Below are 12,542 nucleotides of genomic sequence, written 5' to 3'. Positions count from 1 at the left end.
ACGTACGTAACTCTATCTACATGTCTCTTCGTAATTTAGTATGAACAAATTCACCATTAGAAATTTAGAAAATAATGAAAATATACCAAGATAAATATTTTACTATAGTATTGATGTAATTTTTTTGGATTATACTTGAGTTGGATTGTTTGGGAACTCCAGTTCAACTTTTTGAGATCTGCATTTCATGGATCTGAAAATTGAAGTCAACACATTAGTTTTATGCGAATTAAACAGGATTTCTGGTTGAATTTTAATTTCGTAGTTGTTTTTTCGGCACTTTTTTTCATGAATTCGAAACAACCCCTATTTTGATTGATTCCGGTCGTCTTCTCAGGTGAAGTCATCGAAATTAATGGTAGTTCTCTTTCAGGTTCGATTTTCGTTTGGTTGCGTTGCGTTGCTGCATGGTTGCCCAGGAAGCATGGAACTTGGATTGGAGGTGTGTGTAAGAAGTATTTGTGTAAAAAAAATTTATTTGAACTGTATATTTGTTTGTTTTACCAACTGGAAGTATTTTATAATATTGTTACCTTTTTTGGTTAAAAGTGAAAAAAATCCTTATTAATTTTCTTGTGTTATTTTTACTATTTATTATTCTTATGTATACGTGGTGATAATCATCAATTAATAAGGTTCCACTATATTGGCTAAATTTCAAGTCAATAAAGATATTTTTTTTAATTACTTTCCTATTTGATTTGATTAAGCAACTTACCAACCAACAAAACCAGACAATTTTTATTCATATTTTGTTTGCCCACAATAAGTTTTTAGCATTTCATTTTCTAAAAAATAATTAAAAAAAAAAAAATAACTTGTCACTTTCTACAATCCAAATCAACTTGAGGCCACACACATATTTTTAATTTTTTTATTTTCCTGAACAAACATAGACTCTGTGTTGGTTCCCTTTTCAGTCAAAACCTTAAACCGGGTTTAGCTGAACCCGTCAACATGGGCGGCTCAACCGTCCTCACATTCTTCTTAAACCTTTTCTTCTCAGTAATTATATTAGTTAGGAAAACCTGAAGATTAATAACACTATGTAACATTTTATTATTTTTATAATTTTCTTAAGAAAACAATAAATTACTTCCTTTATTAAAATATATATATATAAAAAAAAAGAGGAGGAAGGAAAGAAGTTAATACCTTCGTTTGTTCTTAAAAAGGAAATAGAGTACAAGATGTTCAACCTTGGCTTAGTTTGAAGTTCATACTAATAACCATTCTTTATTTTATTTATATATCTTTTCATTTTCTTTATTCTAAGTCATAGATAAAATCATAAGAAGAAGAAGTAAGGCGGAGGAGGAAGAAGAAAAAGATCATGTCTAATGGGAAAACTTCATATTTGTTCATGGTGGTTTTCATCTTCATGTTAGTTCTTATCGCAGGTACCAATTCAATAATATTCATATATGAAAAACTGTTTACCTTAATGAAGTCTTTGTACGTTTTCTAAAAACTATGGTTTTGTAAAATGGTGATAAGCTAGTTTTGTGATACTAATGACTCAGGTCTTTTAATTATTTATGTTCCAAATTTAGATTTCCGTATTAGTATTTTAGACAAATTCCTTGCTTTTTTTTTTTTTTTTTTAACAAATTTATCCTCACAAAAGCTGAAACATATTGATCAAGAGATCATACATAAGATCTCTCCTAAAGATTAAACGGACAAATTATTCAATTTAAAGAGAATATGATAGGCTAATTATTAATGCTCAAATGAAAGAACTTGTGATTAGTGAAGTTCTTATACAGATTTTAATAGAGTAATCAACTCGCCTGAGTTCTGGAACTGTATTGTTGCTTTTCTTTAAGATTCATGTTTTATTTTCACTTTTTCTGTTCCAGCGTTTAGACCATTGGATGTTTTAGTGTTTCATTATTATTTGTATTCTGATGGGGATTTTGATTCTAGTAGCAGTTTACATTTCTTTTTTTTTTTTTTAAAAAAAATAAATAATTTTGCTCTTTGATTCAAATTTGGGCATTTGAGTATTTTTAGTGAAATTTATGTTTTTCTTAAGTAAAATAAAATAAAATCTTTCTGGGGAATGTGATTTTTTGTTTAGTAATGAAATTATGTGTTTTTCCTGTTAAAACATTAATAATATATATATATATCTAAATATATATATATTTATATATATATATATCAATAAAGTAAAATTTCTATTTAACAATACTAAATTAGCTTTTGATTTATTATAAAAAAATGAAATTTGAAGTTAGGCTAATTACAAATAAATATAATTTTTAAATTGTATTGGTTATATATTTTTCAAGTTCATATTTAAAATATATATATGTATATAAAAACAATTAGACCTTATTAAACAAATATATAGTTTATAAATTTATTTATATGTAATTAATAATTTTATTTTATATTGTATTTTACTCAAAAATAATTTTAATATGATATAGTATTAAAGATTGTTTATTGTTATTGTAGTTTCATTTATACTTTTGGATATTTTGATTTTTTTTTTCTTTCTAGTATACCTTTACTTAGATATAACCTCTCAATTAGAATATAATTTGTTAATCTCAACTATAACTATAGTCTTAGATAGAGTATCTATGGTATATATTTATATATACCTATTCTTAATCTCCTTCAATATGTACCTTAGGAACATGCAATCTATCCCTTCATCCAATGAAATGCTCATAAAAATGCTACTACAAATGAGACAAAAAAAGATACTCTCACTTTAATTGTTTTATAATTAAATAGAAAAATAAAAAATAAAAAACATTATATTATATTTCTCCAGGTAGATTCTAAAAGCCTTGAAAACATGAAACTTAGATATATTTTTTTTTGTTCCTTTAAAATTATTTGTGTGTGTTCTACTAAAGAAATTTGAATCACAGAATAATAATTTTTTGTTTCTATCTTACAGGTACTATTAGTACTATTGGAGCTAATGAAGATTCTCGAGAAATAGATAAGAAAGTTCTTCTCTCATTGCAAAAATTTCTCAAAGACTCAAATAAAGTAAACCAAGGAAGATACTCAGAGTGGAACAAGCACAATAAGACTGACCCATGTCAGTGGAACGGTATAGAGTGTACAAACAACAGGGTAACAAGGATTTCTCTCCAAGATAGCAACATTGTCGGTCACCTCTTCAACAACTTCTCAGCCCTCACTGCTTTGACTCACCTCGACCTTTCGAACAACAATATTGATGGGCAAATACCCAATGACCTTAGCTGGTGCCGCAACCTCAAATTACTCAATCTTTCTCACAATCTCATGTCTGGTAGCCTTAACTTATCTGGGTTGCACCAGTTGGAGGTATTGGATTTATCTGTGAATAGGTTTTCAAGTGATATTCAGTCAAGTTTTCCTGCCATTTGTCGGAATCTAATCGTGGCTAATGTGTCTTCAAATAAATTCATTGGAAAAATTGATAGGATCTTTGATGAATGCTTGACTTTGAAGTACTTGGATTTGAGCTCAAACAATTTCAGTGGGCCTGTTTGGAATGGATTTCCTAGGCTGATTGAGTTTTCAGTCTCGGAAAACTTGATCACAGGGAATCTTTCTGGCTCCATTTTCACTAATCAAAATTGTAGCTTGCAGTTCTTAGACCTTTCTGAGAATCATTTTGTTGGTGAAGTTCCAGCTGAGATTTCCAAATGTCAGAGCTTGGTTAGTTTGCATTTGTGGGGCAATAAGTTCACAGGAAAGATCCCGACTGATATTGGTAAGATTTCGACTCTTGAAGGGTTATTCCTGGGAGATAACAATTTCCATAGAGAAATCCCAGATTCCCTTTTGGATTTGAATAAACTAGCCTTCTTGGATTTAAGCAAGAATAAGTTTGGAGGTGATATACAAGATATTTTTGGGAAATTCAAGCAAATTAAGTTTCTAGTTTTGCACAGTAACCATTATAAAGGTGGGATTAGATCATCTGGGATTCTCACTCTACCTAATATATCAAGATTAGATCTTACTTTCAACAACTTCTCAGGCCCTTTACCTGTTGAAATCTCTAAGATGCGTAGCTTAGAGCTCTTGCTCTTTGCCTATAATGGCTTCAATGGTACAATACCTATGGAATTTGGAAACATTCCAAGACTCCAAGCACTGGACCTCTCCTTCAACAAGCTAAGTGGTTCAATTCCAACCACCTTTGGGAAATTGAACTCTCTCTTGTGGTTGATGCTTGCAAACAATTCATTGACAGGTTCAATTCCCAAGGAATTAGGTAACTGTACTAGCTTGTTATGGCTTAACCTTGCAAACAACAAGCTCTCCGGAAACATACCTCCTGAATTGGCTAGCATTGGGATAAATCCTGACCCAACCTTCAAGTTGAATAGTCAAAAGATGAATGGAACTATTGCTGGTTCTGGTGAGTGTTTGGCAATGAAGAGGTGGATTCCTGCAAACTACCCTCCATTCAGTTTTGTGTATACCATTCTTACAAGAAAGACTTGTAGAAGCATATGGGATAGATTACTCAAAGGTGTTGGACTATTCCCTATTTGTGTTGTTGGTTCAGCAGTGAGAACACTACAAATTTCTGGCTATATTCAACTGAGTGGAAATGAGTTAACTGGGGAGATTCCTCCTGAAATTGGTAAAATGAAGAATTTTAGTATGCTTCATTTAGGTTACAATAGATTCAATGGTAAATTGCCTTCAGAGATTGAAAATTTGCCACTTGTGGTGCTTAACATCACTAGGAATAACTTCTCTGGAGAAATCCCAACTGAGATAGGAAATCTTCAGTGCTTACAAAATCTTGATTTGTCATACAATAACTTCTCTGGTGTCTTTCCAACAAGCTTGGACAAATTGACAGAATTAAACAAGTTCAACATTTCGTACAATCCACAAATCTCTGGTAATGTTCCATCATCTGGGCAATTGTCAACCTTTGAAGATGCTTATATTGGTAATCCAAACTTAGTTCTTTCCAAGTTTATTCGTAACTCCTCAGACAGTGCTACCAAGCAATTTAGAAACCAAAAGGGGCCTAGAAAGTTTCCTACATTCTTGGTGTTCCTAGTCCTAATTTTTGTTATCTTAATTATTGGAGTCTTGATACTTATAGTCTGCTCAATGGTGAAAGGCCCTGATGTGTCAGAACAGTATGTATTACCAGAACTTAAATACCAGCACGATCTCGCTTCAAGCTCCAACAACTCATCTCCATGGTTTTCAGACACTGTCAAGGTTATTCGCTTAGACAAAACATCTTTCACTCATGCAGACATACTAGCATCCACAAACAATTTTTCTGAGAGTAGGATCATTGGAAAGGGTGGTTCTGGAATAGTTTATAGGGGAGCACTCCTTGATGGAAGAGAAGTAGCGGTGAAGAAACTACAAAGTGAAGGGTTAGAAGGCGAGAGGGAGTTTCGAGCTGAAATGGAGGTTCTAAGTTGCAATGGCATTGGCTGGCCTCATCCAAATCTTGTAACTCTCTATGGTTGGTGCTTAGATGGACAAGAGAAAATCTTGGTGTACGAGTATATGGAAGGAGGGAGTTTGGAAGATTTCATATCAGACAGAACAAGATTATCATGGAGAAGGCGAGTAGATGTAGCCATCGATATAGCTCGAGCCTTGGTGTTTCTTCACCACGAGTGTTATCCTGCAATAGTCCACAGAGACGTGAAGGCTAGCAATGTGTTACTTGACAAGAATGGCAAGGCAAGAGTCACTGATTTTGGCCTAGCACGGATTGTTGATGTAGGGGATAGCCATGTCAGCACAATGGTCGCTGGTACAGTAGGTTATGTTGCACCAGAATATGGGCAGACATGGCAAGCCACTACTAAAGGTGATGTGTATAGTTATGGAGTGTTGGCAATGGAGCTGGCCACAGGACGACGTGCAGTGGATGGAGGTGAAGAGTGTCTGGTTGAATGGGCTAGAAGGGTGGTAGGTAATGGCCGAGGAGGTGTGTCTAGCCGAGCGGCTATACCCGTGGCGATCATGGGGGGTTCTGGATTTCTTATTGAAGGAACAGAGGAGATGTCTGAATTGTTAAATATAGGAATCAAGTGCACAACCGAGTCACCTCAGTTTAGACCAAACATGAAAGAGGTTCTTGCTATGTTAATAAAGATTATATGCACTAGGCAAGGAGAATTAAATTATGGTGCCTCTCCTCAATTTTGATTAAGATTTTGATATGGATTCCATGTAATTTTAAGATGTTAATATAGTTTATTATACAAGCAGCAATTTTCGCTGCAATTCTTGTTTGTATACAGACTCATTCATCATTCAAATTTTACATAAATAGAGTTTCACTAAATTGCTAATTGATTTCTTTTTGATCTTGATTTAAGATTCTTTGTATAGTTAGCAACACTTTCATCACTAATTTTTAATTTATTATAATCTCAAGGTTCACGCTTCTTTGTGATTGTTCAACTAATTTAAAGCATTTGTTGATTGACTTTATGGGCATTGCAGAAATTTCCTATGCGCCCATCAAATTTTACTTGACGAAAAGATTATTTTCTTAATGAAAAAACATGTCCAATACAAAGTATCACATGGGTCATATATGAATTTCCATATGACTTTTCACATAATTTAGTTTAATTAAAAATTATTGCAACGTAATTATACAAACTTCAAAATTACTGCAAAAATCGTTTGTGATCTCAAAAAAGAAAAATATTTTCAGAACACTTTAATTAGTTTATTAAAAATAGATGAACCAACAAGGAATGAGACAATTACTATTTTATCCAAAACATGGGCATGAACAAACCGTTTTGCTCCTAAAACTATTTTGGTAAAGTGATATAATCCAACCTTTGAAAAACCTTTTTGATAAATAAATCAAGGTTCATTTTAATAGGAAGGGTCCACAATTAATTATTTCATTATTGGCCGTATAAGGATTAAGGAATAATCATAGCTTTCACCAAAGGGCATTAAGATGAAGTTTTTGAAATTTGATCAAACTGATCAAGAAGGTATTAAGATTTGCCTCCTCCAACATCATAGAAAAATAAAAAGAACAGAATAATCATAAATTTACGCGTGAATCTGTTGTTCAGCAATTGGCCACATTCACACATATCTCATTTATTTATTTAGTGGATTTTGCACACAATGTACATGACTCCATATTGTACATTTAACTAGAAAAGTTTGTTTCCACTTCTACACCTAACACATATTAAAAGTTTTAATTTTTTATCATATCTATTAGTTATTAGAAATATTAAGACTACACCTGTGACTGGCTTGTTTATTTATTTATAAACAACTTTTTACAAACCATTAACGCAATATATAACACTATTCACACTAAATTTTATCAACTATCATAAACACAATTAAATGAATACTTTATTGTACAATAAGTACAAGAAAGGATAGTTATAATTGTTTATTATGTTAGTTGATCCATCATTATTGCCTGTTACACCATTCATATCTCTATTTATCATCACAATTCACACACGTGTACAAATACCCCATCCCAATTTCAGCTTCAAGTTATGACATCTATTCGGGACTATCCATTAATTAAGCATTTCCTCTGTTGCATTCAAATCTCTAAGCATAATTTACTTAAAAGGCACTAGTAGTGCCTAATATTTTGTTTAGTGTTATACTGTTATTAATATAATTAAGTGTCGGGTGTTATATAACTTAAGAAAGTAACTTTTAAAAAATATCGTTGATCAAGCACTCGGTGCTACTTACAAAAGGTATTGTAAAAAAACTTCTGAACTACCATACTTTATAGTTTGTTCATATCTCTCTTCTCTCTCTTCTTTTGTGACCAATATTGACCTATTTACTTCCAAACCAACTATGAGGTGGAGACGGCTCAGAGGGCTATATAGGAAAATTGTCTTGGAAAGAAGATGAAGTGGTCAGTTGTAGCTAACGACACCAAGGTCACTGCAAGGGCAAGAACCTCACCCTCAAACTTCAAGGCTACTCTATTGGGAAAAACTGTCGTCACCGCTTACAGCAAGGGCAAGAACCTCAGGTTCCAGCTTGATTCGCCTACTATCTCTTCCTTCTAATTCAGTACTTTTTGGTTTAAAAAACCTCAAAAAATAACGCAGAGTTATTCTAACAGGGTCTTTATGTTGGAAATATTTTACCAGGATCTTAGATTTACTAACAAGTATGTTGTTTAAACATCCTAAATGTGAACTTCCAAAACGATATTAAATAAACACATATAAAGTATCAGAAACCTTACAGTAGTTGCAGCGGAATATAATGTCTCCTTCCACTCAGATCTCTAACCCTTGTATCTTTTCTGTCGCAAAGTATCACCAAGATCTGAGCCCGAATGTCCTTCTCTTAAATCTGGATTCTTCACAATCTTCCACACTATGATTAAGGTACCACTTGATGTGTGTGGGCGCTCACTCTATCACTCAAGGGTTCGGTTTCAGTAGTGAAGAAGAGGAAGAGAGAGTGGCGGCTAGGTTTAGGAAGAAGGCACTCAGTTTTCTCTGAAGGAATAAGATGCATCCTCTTTTTTCCTGAAGCCATCACTACCTATTTATAGGATGCCACCTAGGGTTAGGTTAGATTTATTTGGCATTAAAATAATAAAAAAATAAATGATAAAATATGAACATAGTGGCAAGCCATGATAGGATAATGGCCCCACTTTGCAATTTTTCTATTTTGTCATTTTTCCATCTCATTTTCTCAAAAATGCCAATTTTCAAATTTAACCATTTAAATGCCAATTCCAATTATTTTAAAACTATAAATTAATTATTAAATTATAATGTCATTTAATATATTTATTAATTAGACTAACTAAAGTCTCTTAATTAACAAATAAGCCCTAGAAACTCTTTCTTCACAATTAAGCCCTTGCTTAGTGAAAAATTCACAAACTAGACATAGTCTAATTTTAGAATTATAATTGATTGATCAAAATCAATTAACTGAGTCTTACAAGTAGTATTGTCTCAACTAGTATGGAGGTCATGAGCCTATATATCCGAGCTTCGAATAAGCAGACCAAGAACTTACCAAGTAAATTCACTGACTTATTAATTCCTTGTTCCATCAACCCATAGAACATAGAATTGCATTCTCAGCTATATAGAACGCTCTATATATTCCACCATATAGATACACTATCAATTATCCATCGTTATAATCCCAACAATCAATGATCCTCTATAGATGATCTGCATAGTATAGGGATTAAATTACCGTTACACCCTTCAATGTATTTCATCCTTAAAACACTTAGTCCTGTATAAATAATATTTCAGCGAACTGAAATGAGTACTCAACCATTTATCTCTGTTTAGCCAAGCTCGAAGGAAATTATCATTTCACTTCTATTTGCTAGATAGAAGCTATAGATTCCATATCTATGTTTAGCGCTCCCACTCAATTGCACTACCATGTTTCCAAAATGTACGTATCACCCTGACCCAAAAGTAGGCTTAACTAACAAATCAAAGAACATGTATAATACTCCTGAGATTGAACCTAACCATATCAGGATTAAGATCATTTGATCTTGGATCAACTAGGTTATATTGAATTGAATAGATATTACGGTAAGTTTAATATATCTGATTCAAAGTTCAATATCGGTCCCTTCCGATGCATACTCCATGCATCCAACCCAGGCTTTACTTTAACCAATGCTCTGGAAAGAACATAGCATTTATCCAAGGTGCAAGTAAACTATGTTGTAGATTAACATATCAGTTAAACCCTGTGTACTGATAAATCTAGGAATATAAATTTAATTACATAATCTTGATTACTTTCCACTGTGCTGACGACACAATAAACAAGAACATAAATGTGATAAGGGTTTGGATGAATTTATAAATCAAATATACAAGTAAATGATAACATGAACCAAATGACACACAAATAAGTGATGAAATACTTCTGTTTCTTTATTGATATTGAATAATAGAGATTACATTGAAATGGAGTTTTATTTAGGGCATAAAACCCAACACTTCATTCTTCAAGGTTTTTTTCCCTTTCCTTTTTTCTAAGTATGAAGATTGAGCTTTATGATTAATTAATTTCGGGCATAGCTGGTGCTATATGCGTATATCAAAATATCATACTAATTAAAACAAAACTAACACTACTACAAAAAGGAGTATCCGTGACGGTCTTAAGAATGTTTTTTAGTAAACTTTCGCTAAAAAAATTAAGCAACTGTTTAAAACCGTCATGAAAAATTAAGTATTTCCAATAGTTTAAAACACTAGTTACAAAAATAGGACACAGTTTTAAGTAAAAATTGCAAAAAATTACATTCCCCTATACCCAATAGATTTAAACCGTCAGGTATAAAGCCTATTAAACCCTTTATATCATCCCCACAAAGGAGCTCAATCTCCCACCTAACCCCACAAAAACCAGTGTAGCCATACCCTAACCCCTAAAACACCATTTCCTCTCTCTCGAATTAGCAACGACGACCACCACCACCGCAACCTAACCACCCACATGCACACCCCAATCAATCTCTCTCTCTCGTCTATCTCGTTTATTTCGACAACCACATGAAACTCACCCACTACCATTCTTCTCTCTCGGCTATCTCGACAACCACACAAAACCCACCACAACCACGGGGAAAAGATTAGAGTTCTGGGCGAGGGAGCATCTAAGTCTAACAAGGTTAAGGGTATAAATTTAGACTATGAGGATGATCACATTCCAAAAATAATAGGAAATGCACAATTTGAATGAAATGTCAATCCATTATAATTTCAAAGTTTTGTAGAGGATGTCAAGAAGCCTATATACCCTAAATGTAATTAGTTTACTAAATTAATGACTCTTATTAGACTATACAATATAAAATCCAAACACTATTAGGTAAAGAAGACACTTTGTTCCTTAGCATACAATATCTCTCGGTACATAGTTAAAAAAAGTACTATTAACATTATTATTAGCATACAATATATCTCGGTACATAGTTAAAAAAAGTACTATTAACATTATTATTATGTCACACATCATATTGATTTACTTTTGCTCATTAATCCACTTGTATGTTGATAGGTATATGTGGAAATATCTGAATCCCTCAGCAATGTATCTAACACACTACTTTGCATATCACGAGATCATTCGTGTAATGTACTCAAATACCAATCGTACTATATAATTAGTAATCAATTATGCACCCAAGACCACGATAAATCTAGAAAAACATAAAATAGTAGTATTATGATAGTTGCTAAGACTTTAAGCCTAGTTCAAAAGATAAAAATCTTATTGAATGTGACATGTCTCTCTACAGTGTAATTCAAGAAATTTAGGAATTAGATTACAGTAGTTTTAGATCCCTGTTTTCTTTTATGATTGTGTTAGGAGTGATAATAGGGTTAAAGACGATGAATTTGGATCCTTGTTACCCAAATTGAAGCATGGGTGTGAGTTAATGTTCTACTTCAAGATATATCGTGGCCTAAAGTGAGTGAGTAGATTAAAAACTAACATAAAGGCAACATAAATTTTATTATTTGTGTTTTTTTCTATGGATTATGATTTGTACTTTTTATTGGGATTTATACCCTAAAAGCAAGTAGTTAATTGATATATTAGAAAATATATGAAATACATTTATAAGATGAATGATACATTAATTATAAGAGTATAATTATTAAATATATAAAAATTTCTTATTCATATGGAGAAGGTATAATCTTGTAAGGATGTACAAGAGAATTAAGATTATACGATATGAATAAAAGAAGTCGGTAATGTATTAGAGTATTGGGAATCTTTAATATGAAACTGCTAAGTATGGTTTACTATATACTATACTTCTAATGTGTGTGATTTTAATTTGGATCACATATGTAGATGAACAAGTAGTAAATGTATTGTGCATAATTAGATTATGCATGAATGGACTGATATGTAATAAACATCTTTTATTAACTTCCCGTTTACCATGAAATAGTTATTCATATCACAATAATGATCATTAGTAGATCAACCTGAATCCTGAGTATACATGAGCTCCTATTTGTATTCATTGAGTTCTTTGATTCACTCGTTAAACTTTCACAAAGAAGATGATTCTTACAGAGCTTAATACATGAGTGGCTAGGAACATATTATGCAATAGTGAAAATTAAGCTTTCCTAACTGATCAAATATTAGTTCTCTTATAGTGTTAATCCTAAGAGTGCTAATAGTTGGATCTGAATCTATAATAAATTATAGATAGCTATTCATATTGAAATAGTGGTACATAAGAAATAAAGAAATAATTAGAAAGGTAAAACAGTATTTTGACCAACTCTAATCATGAACTAATAATTGGAAGGTGAACTGCTTATATTGATTATATCAATGGATTACAAGTAAGTATTCTGTAAATATAATTCTATATTGTCAAAGAATACAATTTTATATTTATAGTGGAGCAATAATAGAATAAATAAACTAAATTATTCTATTGATGAGATCGATAATAATCATTGGTGTAGTGGAGCCTTAAAATATAGGTTCATAGTCCCTAAGTCACCTCTATATAACACTATATAGGG

General features: G+C 32.1%; 1 protein-coding gene across 1 annotated transcript; it reads left to right on the top strand.

Annotated features, from left to right (window-relative positions):
* The first annotated feature begins 1,019 nt into the window (after positions 1-1,019).
* On the top strand, positions 1,020-6,301 carry LOC115711545 (probable LRR receptor-like serine/threonine-protein kinase At1g74360). The gene is made up of 2 exons (XM_030639898.2): positions 1,020-1,400; positions 2,921-6,301. The coding sequence occupies exons 1-2, from the start codon at positions 1,334-1,336 to the stop codon at positions 6,160-6,162; spliced, it is 3,309 nt and encodes a 1,102-aa protein (XP_030495758.2). The 5' UTR covers positions 1,020-1,333; the 3' UTR covers positions 6,163-6,301.
* Positions 6,302-12,542: the final 6,241 nt, after the last annotated feature.

This window comes from Cannabis sativa, chromosome 3, assembly GCF_029168945.1.
Source record: "Cannabis sativa cultivar Pink pepper isolate KNU-18-1 chromosome 3, ASM2916894v1, whole genome shotgun sequence".
Lineage (NCBI taxonomy): Eukaryota > Viridiplantae > Streptophyta > Magnoliopsida > Rosales > Cannabaceae > Cannabis > Cannabis sativa.
Note: the sequence above shows the minus strand (reverse complement) of the source record. Positions and strands in the feature narration are given on the sequence as shown.